Source organism: Lithobates pipiens, unplaced genomic scaffold, assembly GCF_037356315.1.
Source record: "Lithobates pipiens isolate NorthernLeopardFrog02 unplaced genomic scaffold, aLitPip1_a1.2 Scaffold_8, whole genome shotgun sequence".
Lineage (NCBI taxonomy): Eukaryota > Metazoa > Chordata > Amphibia > Anura > Ranidae > Lithobates > Lithobates pipiens.
The window spans coordinates 223,719,859-223,732,373 of NW_027507903.1; the positions used below are offsets into that span (position 1 = coordinate 223,719,859).

At 41.8% G+C, this 12,515-nt stretch overlaps 1 protein-coding gene across 1 annotated transcript in view; it reads right to left on the reverse strand.

Annotated features, from left to right (window-relative positions):
* Positions 1–12,515, reverse strand: part of TWF1 (twinfilin actin binding protein 1) — a 54,007-nt gene that overhangs the window by 9,070 nt on the left and 32,422 nt on the right. The window contains exons 4-5 of the mRNA XM_077472744.1: positions 7,448–7,543; positions 681–785 (exon numbers count right to left, since the gene is read on the reverse strand). Of these exons, the coding sequence (XP_077328870.1) occupies positions 681–785; positions 7,448–7,543 (201 nt within the window). The remainder of the gene's footprint in view (positions 1–680; positions 786–7,447; positions 7,544–12,515) is intronic.

Consider the following 12,515-nt stretch of genomic DNA (forward strand, 5'->3'; position numbering starts at 1 on the left):
TACGCCGCACACCGCATCAAACTGGTCTGCATGGCTATCATCCCAGAAGGAAGCCTCTTCTAAAGATGATGCACAAGAAACATAACGACCCCAAACACCTCCGAGAGGTCCACTGCCCCTTGCTAAAGAAGCTGAGGGTAAAGGTGATGGACTGGCCAAGTACGTCTCCAGACTTAAACCCTATTGAGCATCTGTGGGGCATCCTCAAACAGAAGGTGGAGGAGCGCATGGTCTCCAACATCCACCAGCTCCGTGATGTCTTCATGGAGGAGTGGAAGAGGACTCCAGTGGCAATCTGTGAAGCTCTGGTGAACGCCATGCCCAAGAGGGTTAAGGCAGTGCTGGAAAATAATGGTGGCCACACAAAATATTGACACTTTGGGCCCAATTCGGACATTTTCAGTTATTGTGGAGGAGACAGCATATTTACACTGTTATATAAGCTGTACACTCACTACTTTACATTGTAACAAAGTGTAATTTCTTCAGTGTTGTCACATGAAAAGATATAATAAAATATTTACAAAAATGTGAGGAGTGTACTAACATTTGTGAGAGATACTGAATCTGTTCAGATGAAATGATTGGAGTAAAATGTGACGCACCCTTATTATACTACTGTGTAAACAATTTTCAAAAATGTAAAAAACAAAAAACATGTTTAAAAACCCAAGTTTTACCTCATTAATCTTTATTTGCCTTAACTCTTCTTCTGATGCAGTAAGAGGGGCAGGAGCTGAACGGCAAACTAAATACTTATTATATCCACTAAGTGAAACATCCTCCTGTTGAAAAATCAACCAACAATCAACAAGCACATTCAATTAAAAATTCTACAGTAAAAACTAAGCAGAGAAAAGTAAAAAAAAAAAAAAAAAACTGCTAGGTAATGGAATATACAATTGTAAAATATATAATGCACGGTTTCTTTCAAACACTCAATAAAACTATTAAAATAAAATATATAATGCAATAGAAACATTTTAAATTCTCCATTCAGAAGTTAAGAGCAAAGAGCAAATCAAGTATATAACAATATCTAGTGAGTGGTACAATCAAAGTAGATATGATTACATTTAGTCCAAGATATCCCTAGAAATCAAAGGCAATAGGGGCATCTACTCTTGGTTGTTGTTTTTTTTTTTTTTTACATTGGAAGCAAGTTAGAAGGTGGGATGGGGTAGAACTAGAATGATATAGAAAGAGGGGGCCAGGGGTGAGTATAAGTCTAAAGCCCCATACACATTATCAGTTTTTCTGCTGAGTTTTTCCTTCAGATTTACCAAAACCATGCCGTGCAAAGGCCTGCCTGATTGCATACAAATTGAAACTCCTAAGGTTTGACCTCATATTCTATAGTTTTGGGAAATCTGAAGGAAAAAAACTCAGCAGAAAAACAGATAGTGTGTATGGGGCTTAAGGGTCAACATAATTGGGAAAGGGGGTAATCATGTTGCGCTTTGTAAAGGAAGGAGTGTGGGAAAAGCAAAAAAAACGGAGGGAAGTGGGGGGGGGGGGGTGAAAGAGGTTTAAAGGGCGAGTGAGAGGTGGATCTTGGGAAGAAGTAGGGGGTGGTATAAGGGGAGCTCCTAAGTGAACACTGAGAGGTGTCCAAGGTGATCATGGGTCTCCATTCAGGAGAGCATTGCCTCTGAAATCTAATCTATAAAATCATAAAATCTATCCACATTTTTTGGTACATCTTACTTGTCTTCCATCAACCTGTTATTCTCTACTCTACAGAATAAAAAGATGTAAAAAAAAAGAAAGCAGGGTTTTCTGGGAGGATGAAATCTGTACATTTTTGACAAATTATTCTGAAGCAAAAATCCTGTGTAGGACAAGAACAGAAGACATGGAGAACTGGGCATATGCTGAAGTTCCTAAAACAGCACAGATCAATTACCTCTGGGTAGAACTTATGGAGGATTGAGTTGTGTACCGTGTTTGGTTGCAATAGAAACACAGTATTGTTTGTTTCACAAAGTGATTCTAATCAGCAGTCTACTTCATGGTGAAAAAAAATTCCCTTCAAACCAGCTATTCAACCGGAGAACAGTTGGTCACCCAGACATTTTTTGTCACCTAGACAACACCTTTCCCACTTAGAGCAACAAAGCTATATACAGTACAATTTAATCGTCCAATCATGTGCAAATATTTTTCCTATTATCAGGTGTTCTGTTAACTAACTAAAAAAGTAGGCATTTTGTAAATCACATTCCATGTGTATAGGTTTGACTGTTTGCAGATCTGCTGTTCAGGATTACAAAAAGAAACAAATCTTAATAACTTGTATGTAGCGTACAGACAATTTGTTGATCTATCTGGATTTCGAGCCTGAACAGCAGGGTGGTGGTCCTGCACCTGGGCCTAGGCAAATGGTGGCTGCGCTCCAATGTGGTGAGTTGTTACTTTGTGTTACATGAAATATTCTGTCCAGTTACTAGCCTATGACATTAACATGGTAATGGTATGTAGCCAGCATATTTGCGTTTTGCAGATAAATTTTTTTTTTTTTACACTTTTATATAACCGTTTGCCAAGGAGGGGGCCAGGAAGCCGGCTGCCGCGTGCCAAACAACCGATGAGTCATCAGCTGTTAGCGGGCTTCCCCGCTGAATGTAAAAAAAAAAAAATCAAGAGAAAAAATAAATAAATCACAGGGTGGGTCGTGCAGCCCCCAGGTCTTGGCTCCTTTAGGGCCTTGCAAACTCTAAAGACATTCCAGACGCACAAGCTGCTCTTTTATGGAGACTGGAAGAACCCTGGCAGGTTTTCTGTCCCTGCAAACTGTTTATCTGTCTTGTACTCTTTTGAGGAGGATTTCACTTTTTTTTTTCTTTTTTTTTTTAACTTTTTTGGCAATGCCCTCTCTGTGGTTCCAGCAGTTTATTTGTTATCAGTTTAGAGGCAACCATGAATAAATGACCTAGAATTATAGTTAACACTCTGGCATACATGTGTAGCGCAATCAATAGTTTTTTGTGTGTAGGCACCCAAACGTGCGTTTATGCTTATATGTGAAGGTGGGGCTCAACTTTTGGAGGCAGGGTTTATGTGCTCTACTGCAAAATTCACTTTTTTATACTTTTGTTTAAACTAAAGACTTAAATTTATCACAGAGGACAAAAAGTTTCCTATGTGATATTTTTTGTTGTGGTAGGTTCTCTTTTAGACTTCAATGTCTCACCTGTCCTCCACTGAAGCTAACAGAGCTTCTTCCCTAGCCACAGTAGCCAGAAAAGGTGAGCGTGGGACCCGGAAGAGACATTTCACACATCACTTAGTAGTACTAAGTAGGGAAGATCAGCAAACAGACAATTGCTGGTCTCCCTCCCCTCTGTTCGGCAGCACCCACCATGCCGATCCCAGGCCTCTCTGTGGGAGCACTGAGCCGGAGACAAATCATGGGTGCATGTACGGGGAAAAGAGGCAACAAATGTTCCTGGGGTGCATGGAAGCAACTGGACAGCTGCTGGCCAATGGCTTCCATATGATGATCGAAAGTTGGCTTGTAAGACTTGCAAACATTCCCAGCTGCTGTTTATTCACTAAATTATTATTATTTTTTTACACAGGGGACAAAAAAAAAAAAAAATCACCTATGTGATAATTTAGTGACAGGTTTTCTTTAACCACTTGCTGCCCAACGTATAGTAAAATGACGGCAGCGGGGTGGCACTCTTGTTCCGGGACGATGTCATAGAACAGCCTGGGGATCATGTCCGCACTGTTTTCCTAGGGCGCGACCCTGATCTGAGTAAAAGGCAGATGACGCAGCTCTTTATTCATATGATCAGCTGTGTCCAATCACACGTAAAGTGGCATTTATCGTCTCTCCTACGCTTACACTGTCAACGGCATCTCCTCGCAGGGGAGACTGTACAGGTAACCAGGGCACTGATGATCATATGATCATTCCCTGATAATTATAGTACAGCCCCAGCAGTGTCCATCAGTGACAACGATCAGTCCCCATCAGTGACACCAATCAGTGCCGCCTTCTAGAGCCCATCACTGCTGCATATTTGTGCCACCTAATCAGTGGCCTTCAGTGAAGCCTCATCAGTGCACATTAATTGCTGCCTCTCAGTGCCCATCAGTGATGGAGAAAAATTACTTATTTACTGAAGGAAACTGAAAGAAAAAGGTTTCTCTTTTCAAAATTTTTCGGCCTTTGTTTCTTTGCACAAAAAAATAAAAAAAAATAAAACAACAGCAGTGATTAAACACCACCAAATGAACCCTATATTTGTGTGAAAAAAAAATAAAAAAAAAAAAAAAAAAAGGTCATTTGGGTACCGTGTTGCATGACCCGCATTTGTCATTCAAAGTGCGACAGCGCTGAAAGCTGAAAACTTGCCTAGGCAGGAAGGGAGTGAAAGTGCCCAGTAGGCAAGTGGTTAAGGGTTCTTTTGGACAACAGGACCCAGAAGTAACATTTCACACACACTTGAGTTCCTACCAAGTAGGGGTATTCACTGGTTTCCCTCCCCTCTACCCAGTGGCACCCACCATTCCAGTCCACCAATGGGAGTGCGGATCCCAGGAGACATGGCAGAGGGTGGGTTGGGGTGGGAATGTAATGTTCAAAAGGTGTGTGAAAGTGTATACAGCCATTCGATAACTTCCAACTGACCGCCAAGACGTGTTTTAAACCCCCAGCGGTTGCTGACATATATACATTGGTGGCAGCAAAAGGGTTAAGGGTCTCTGCAATCTTGATCTTGTTCCAAAGACTGTTGGCTTTTATTCGACAATCAAGATTTTCCTACAGGGTGTCTGCCATGTGGATTTTTCTTGTGTCACCAATGGATCTGTTGGATCACAATTTGGTTCTCTGGGTCCTTCAAAGGCCCCCTTTTGAACCTATCAGGGATATTTTATGTTTACTCACAAGGTTGCGTTCCTTGTTGATGTCACTTCTTCGAAGCCAACGTCTGAGCAGACAGCCTTATCAAATAAAGAACCCATTCTGGTCTTACACAAAGAAAAGGTGATGTTGAGCCCCAGAACTTCCTTCTTAAAATGGTTTAAGCCTGTTGCCTTAACTGGGATATCATTCTCCCATCTCTCGCCCTCTATCTGCAGTTCATCCGAAGTAGATCTCCCTCCACTGCCTGAATGTAGGTTCCTGCTGTGTGAGGTCACTTTATAGCCAATGTATTTCTCAGGAAGACTGACTGACTCTTTTGGTCACTCCTGATGGTCCTCAAAAGGGGAAATCTGCTTCCTTTCCCACCATTTCTCAGTAGCTAACACAAACCATTGTGTTTATGTTTTTAAGGTCTGGGTTATACCCTTTCCTACAAGATCTGCTTATAGGAGTTTTTGACAGTAGAATACCGTTTCCCAGTTATGCAAGGTTGTCACCACCTGGTCACACGTTCATGTTTTATGGAGTTTTTGCACCTATCATAAAATGTATTTGTTCGAGTTCATCAAGGGAATCAGGTCCCATGCCTCTGTGTTCACGACCATGTTTTTGGTACTGCTTTTCCACAAAAATGAAGCATGAAATGTTATACCTGACCCCTCGCCACCCCCCCCCCCCCCCTTTTTTTTATTTGCAAAAAAACAATCACCTGTGGGCAGCAGAATAACTCGCCCATCTCTGAATTCATGTGTCCCTCTAAAAACTCCATTAAATGGATTCAAGTACAAAAATCCAAATTTTTAGGTACCTCCAGGGCTTTAAAATGTGGGTTTAAAAGCATCTTTTCATTATTAAGCACCTTTCTAACAAGAGCCTTTATATGTTTGCACATGCAACATTCCTTCATCACGCTAGAGCAGGGGTCTCAAACTGACGGCCCTCTAGCTGTTGCAAAACCACAAGTCCCATGAGGCACTGGAAGGCTGACAGTTACAAGCATGACTCCCACAGGCAGAGGCATGATGGTACTTGTAGCTTCGCAACAGCTGGAGGGCCACCAGTTTGAGATCCCTGCCCTAGAGGTACAAAATAAATGCAAGTCTTAAAATTGTACATTTCTAAGCATGCACTGTACTTGTGAAATGGATCTGATGATAGGTTTGCTTTAAATGTGGTGTGCGTTTATATTAAAGGTGCATTACAGTAAAAAGCAACGTTTCGTCATCTGACACAATACCCAGTCAACATTAGTTGTAGGAAACACCCTTTTATAGCTTTCAGGTATGTAAGCAGATTCCTTTGCGAAGTTATTTTATTTGTTGTCACTGCAGCTGTGAATATAGTAAGAGAAGGTACAAAGGTGAAATAGCTGTGTCACTAGTCACTTAAAAATACATGATCTAGGAAATGCCACAAGCAAGCAACTGGGCAGATATTTTAATATTAAATGAGGACTCTAAACGCCTGAATTTTTCGTTTCGGTCCAGAATTTTCATTTCGGTGCACCACTAATTTAACACCAGACTATATAAAGCATTCAGATTTCTTTGTATTTTGAGTTAGAGCGGTAACTGCTTTGAAGAGCAGAATTCATAGGTCAGCTGCAGGTCAAATGTACCCGTCAATGAATCTCAGAAGCAATTCATACTAATGTCATTGACACAAGCTCAAGGTCTATCGGTAGAGGGCCCCAATAATTACTACTCATCCAAAATATATACAAAAGGAATATCAGTTTCATACAGCCATCTGTGTTTGCTGAAATCATAAAATGTAATAAATACAATAAAATGTCCTAAACAGAGCATTAAAAAAAAAAAAAAAAAAATCTAAATTTAAGGGATGGTCAGTGTGTTGGAAATTTACCAATACTCTACAAGTTTGAAGTGATGTTTTTTAGTTAAAAAGTTAAAAATAACAAAGACTTTACAAACATGTCATACTTGCCTGCTCTGAGCAGTGGTTTTGCACAGCGCAGCCCTGAACCTCCTCTTCTCGGGTCCCTCTTAGGTGCTCCTGGCCCTTCCCTCCTGTTGAGTGCCCCCACAGCAAGCAGCTTGCTATGGGGGCAGCTGAGCCAAGCCACAGCTTCCTGTGTCCATTCAGATGCCATGGCCCGCCCCCCACCAAAATTTCTCTCCTTATTTTCTGAATGACTTTGACAGCAGCGAGAGCCAATGGCCCAACGCTGCTGTCTCTGCCAATGAGGAGGGGAGTCCAGGAAAGCCGAGACACCCCTGCAACATTGCTGGAACTATATAGGGCTCAGGTAAGTATTAGGGGGGCTGAGGGGAGTTTCTACACACAGAAGGCTTTTTATCTTAATGTATATAATGCATTAAGATAAAAACCTTCTGCCTTTACAATCACTTTAATTTAAATTGACAGTTTAGCTTAGTCAGCGGGTCTTCAATTATCCAGTCATGTGCAGCTGAAATAAGTAAGGAATTTGTTTTTCACATGGTTGGATAATTGAAGTGGACATTCACACACTTTATTATGTAAACATTTTCAACTCCTTTAGTAAAATCAGCCTCAGTCATAAATAATCTTTAGAATTGCACACACCTTAGTGGTTCCAAAAAGCTCCTCTTTTATATGCCCACCTCCAAATTCCTTTTTCACAGTGGCTCTAGTTGCAGCATACAACATTTTCTGTCGTACCTAATAGAAATAATTAGCAGTTGTTACAATCAATTTAAAGCATTCCTGCATATATGATTAAAGACAAACAGCCAAGTACACAGTTGAAAGGCACATAAGGTAGCCATCTTTTCCTTCCAAAGGATTTGTCTATCCATCCTGAAACTTACAGTGAACCAGACAAAAAAAATAAAATAAATAAAAATCGGTGAACCCAGTGGGAAGTCTGAACCCTGAACATAGCGCCACATTCTACTGAAGTCCATAGGAGCCAAATATTGCCATTTTCTTACCCTTTTCAGGGCTAGGGAGAGAATCTTTTAAAAGTGCAACGTTGAAAATACACAAACTTTTCAAATTGGCATACTTGGGGGATGCCCTAAAACAGTACATGAAGTTACTGCTTTAGGGCATCCCAAGACAGACCCTTACCCAGGCATGCACCCTTGGTGGCCAGGAAAGGGAGGACAGCAAGTGTGCAGCTCCAATTCCTGAATCATACCAGGGAACATGTCTTTCTTCAACACTGGTAAGGTACCTTGCAGAGGGAAGTCTCCCTAACCCTCATTACCACATCCAGTCCCTAAAATGAATGGGTTTACAGGGGGGACTAATCAGAACCTGGAAGCCCACTAGCGTCGGCTCCAGACATTTTTTTTTTGCTGGTGCTGTGCTGGTAGGGAGGGAAAAACATAATGAGAAATACTTAAGACAGAAAATTAAAGTTGCAATGTTATAGAAACCACTCACAGTATAATAAGAACACAGACTGTAACCCCTTTTGAAGAGACTGAAAACCCTCACATAGAACCAATGAAGTGACTAGCATCAAGTGATACCCAAGGAAGACTCAACACCACGGAAGTCTGGAGGTGAGAAGTCACCTGAAATCTAAAACTAATCCCACAAGACTTAAGAAAAGTAAAAGGACTTTTTTTATTTTCCTGGAAACATTCTTACATCGGTTGGATGCTGCATCTGCCCCCCCCCCCCCCCCGATACCTCTACACTGAGAACCAAGCGAACACCGATGATCGCTCAGTTTGGCAGATTCACATTTTATATTGTCAGTCATGTCAGCAGAGAGCAGACTTCAGCCTGCTCTCTTCTGAAAACGGGTCACAGAGTGCAAAACGAACTGTACACACCCCGAACGAGCCTTGGCTATACTTCTCCTTTAAATTCCATGCAATTCAATCCATGGATGGCCATATCAATACAATCTGGCTTGACAAAAGTGGATTAAAAAAAAAAAAAAATAAGCCAAACAGTCACTACATCCTATGGGATAAGTATTTAGGCAGCCATGGATGAATACAATAGTCAGCAGTGCAGATTCCTCCATCCAGGCTGTTAAACATGGATGGAGGAACATTCTTTTAACAGTTGCTGCTGTTAACTTCCAGCCCTTATGCTGTTAACACAATCTGTATACTGAAGTGGTATAAAAGTATCACTTAACAGATCCTAGGATGAACAATATGGAGCTGGCCCCTCTACAATCAGCACAAATAAAAACTCAAGTGTGTTTCTTTAGTGCTACGTTTGTGCTTTTTTGTGCCGCTTTTATTTTTAAGATATTAGCAATTGTTTTTGACTATGGACATCCCCTAGCCCCCCTACAACAGCCAAATGACACAAAACCAGGCTGGTTGGTTAGTGCCGCGTCTTGTGCCGTTTAAATTTCCATTCTCTCTTTTATCGTTTGTGTTATTAATGATTTATTAAAGGTCACCAAAGGTCACCCAGCCCCCCCTACAACGCCCAAAAGACACAAAACTGGTCTCGGTTAGTGCTACATTTGTGCTGTTAAAAATGTTATTTGTGCTGTTATGGTTTTTAAGTTATAACAGTTTTTGTTTTTTTTAATCAAACTCCACCCACTTTTGTTTCTAGTGCAAAAATATAAAATAAAACAAAGCAGAAGTGATCAAATACCACCATCCATCCATGTCAGATTGATGATTCAGGGACAAGACCATCTAACCAAGGGGTTTTTTTTTTTTTTTTTACCTTCCTCTGAATCATCAGAAGATTTAGGGGTTTGAAAAGGCCCTACCTCTGAGGAGTCAGAGGACATGTAAACAAGGCAGATCGCTGTTCTGAGAGGAGGTCAGGGATGTAATTTGTGTCCCTGCAAAACAGGGAATACATTCCATCTCTTCCCCTAGTAAAAGCACCTCACACAGTACACAAGAACACTGGCTAGGCACAGTTAACCCTTTGGTCACCCCTGATTTTAACCCCCTCCAAGCCAATGTCATTAGTACAGAGACAGTGCATATTTTTAGCACTGATCACTGCATTAGTGTCACTGGTACCCAAAAAGTATCAAAAATGTCAGTTGGTGTTAGAATGTACGCCACAATATCGCCATTACTAGTAAAAATAAATGAAAATATACCATAGTTTGTAAACACTGACTTTTGGGCAAATCAATATAAGCTTATTGGGATTTTTTTTTTACAAAAATATGTAGCAGAATACAGTGCATCTGGAAAGTATTCACAGCGCTTCACTTTTTCCACATTTTGTTATGTTGCCGCCTTATTCCAAAAAGGATCAAATCCTACAAACAATACCCCATAATGACCATGTGAAAGAAGTTTGTTTAAAATCTATGCAAATTTATAGAAAAAAAAAAAAATTCACATGTACATTAGTATCACAGCCTTTGCCATGATACTCAAAATTGAGCTCAGGTGCCTCCTGTTTCCACTGATCATACTTGAGATGTTTCTACAACCTGATTGGAGTCCACCTGTGGTAAATTCAGTTGATTGGACATGATTTGGAAAGGCACACACCTGTATAAACCAGCCGGTAGCGGCGGAGACGTGTCCTTTCCCTTCGATGCCTGGCTGCCGAGTGAGGGGAAGATGGCCCCCGCTTGGCTCCATAGCATGGGAGGGCGGAAGCAATGTCAAAACTTAACTTCTGCCCATAGCTCTTAAAAAGGAGATTTTATTTTTATCATTTTTTTTTATTGCATTTTAGTGTAAATATGACCCCAGATCTCATATTTAAGAGGTCCTGTCATGCTTTTTTTCTATTACAAGGGATGTTTAGAATGTAGCGGCCATAACCCTTGGCAGGGCGGCCTTAACTTTTGGGCTTACCGGTTACCTCCGCTTGGCTTGTTCCTCCATGTCTAGGGGTTCCCAGAGTTAGTACCCAACACTTTGGATGCTGACACCATAAAAGTCCTTTAGAAAAGGTTTTTATTTGCAGGGGTAAAATCCAACAACACAGTCTCGTATAGGAACAGAGGGCAAGGGTGAAGAAGCTCAGGCACCTTGAACTGCTAATATCAGAAAGTATCTAGTACCACCCAGAGAGTAGCCACTCACAGCTGGGCGCTTCAAGGCTGAACAAATCTCTGGCCAGAGATTATGGCAGTCAGCACTTTGATCCAGAACTTGTGAAATCTTGTGAAATCTTTGACCTTGAGTAACTGGTAACAGAAGTGAACAGGAACCTTTTTCCTCAGTACCTGGAACGTTCTCTGTCTCCTTGGCAGTACTGAAAAAAGCGTGAATTCATCAGTGTCCTTCACAACTCAGCAACCAGACACTTCTCAGGATGCCAGCTTGTTAGCCCTCCTCCGAAGAGTCCTCCCCCGGTCGCCTACACGAGCTGCGTGCCCCTCTAAGCCGAGAGCACATCCGGATGCCTTGAATCCTCCCTCAGTTACTGCACCTTGGGCCAGCTGGTTCCGAGACTTGGGAACAGACGGATCCCTACCCCAGACCAGGCGGGTCTATTGGGGTTAGCCAACCGAAGCATGTTGCGGAGCGACGAACGCTCCCGTGACTGGGACCCCTTGCGGGGCTACCCCGGTCCAGAATCAGGAACAGACCGCTAGGGCCTCACAAATGAACCTGGAACACGTGACTTCAACATCTTAAGTACCCTTCCCCAGACTCCTCAGCGGGGCTCGGAGCACCCACTGATTGGCTCAGGGGAAGCTGATACCCAAAATGTCCAACCAGGCCTGGTTCTGAGCCTGTCATGTGCACCTAACTGTACACATGACCAGGCAGAACTCTAAAACAGCCCAGACAAACTAATGTCAAAGTTAAACCTACACAATTAACCCTCAGAACCCCTTTACTGTTCTGAGGCAAACTAAATTTGTACATGACAGACACTTTGTCCATCATCCGTTTCATCGCTACAAGAAATTTTGGTAACCTGTAAAAAAAAAAACAAAAAAAAAAACAACATCGCCTACGGAGATTTTTAAAGGGTAAATGTTTGTCCCATTTCCACGAGCGGGTGCAATGTTAAAGCATAACATGTTGGGTATCAATTTACTTGGCGTAACATTATCTTTCACAAAAAAAAAAAAAATGTGCTAACTTTACCATTATCTTTTCCAAAGAAAAGTGCGCTTGTAAGACCACTGCGCAAATATAGTGTGACAAAGTATTGCAACGACCGCCATTTTATTTTTTAGCGTTTTAGGAAAAAAAAAAAAAATAGAAAAAATATATACATATGTGTGGGGTTCTAAGTAATTTTCTAGCAAAAATACTATGGATTTCAACTTGCAAATAACAAGTGTCAAAAAGAGGCTCGGTCCTTAAGTGGTTTAAGTCCAGAATTTACACAGGGGGTGGGGATCTGAAGTGTCACAGTGCAGATCTCAGAAAGAACAGCTCTGATTTCTCATTGGAGGGAAGGGAAGGGAACCTCCCTCCCCATTCCCCTTGCCTCACACAGTACACGGAGAACATGCAGAGCTGAGGAGATCAGTAACAAACTGTGTGCTGGAGCACCCCTCCCCCTATCACTTTTTTATCTCTTGTATTGGGAAAAGCGCTTAGAAGTGACTCATGCAGCAGAGAAGCAGAGAGAAATCTCGCTAAGTGGTTTGGATAGAGCAGGGATATGCAATTAGTGGACCTCCAGCTGTTGCAGAATTACAAGTCCCATGAGGCATAGCGAGACTGACAGCCACAAGCATGACACCCAGAGGCATGATGGGACT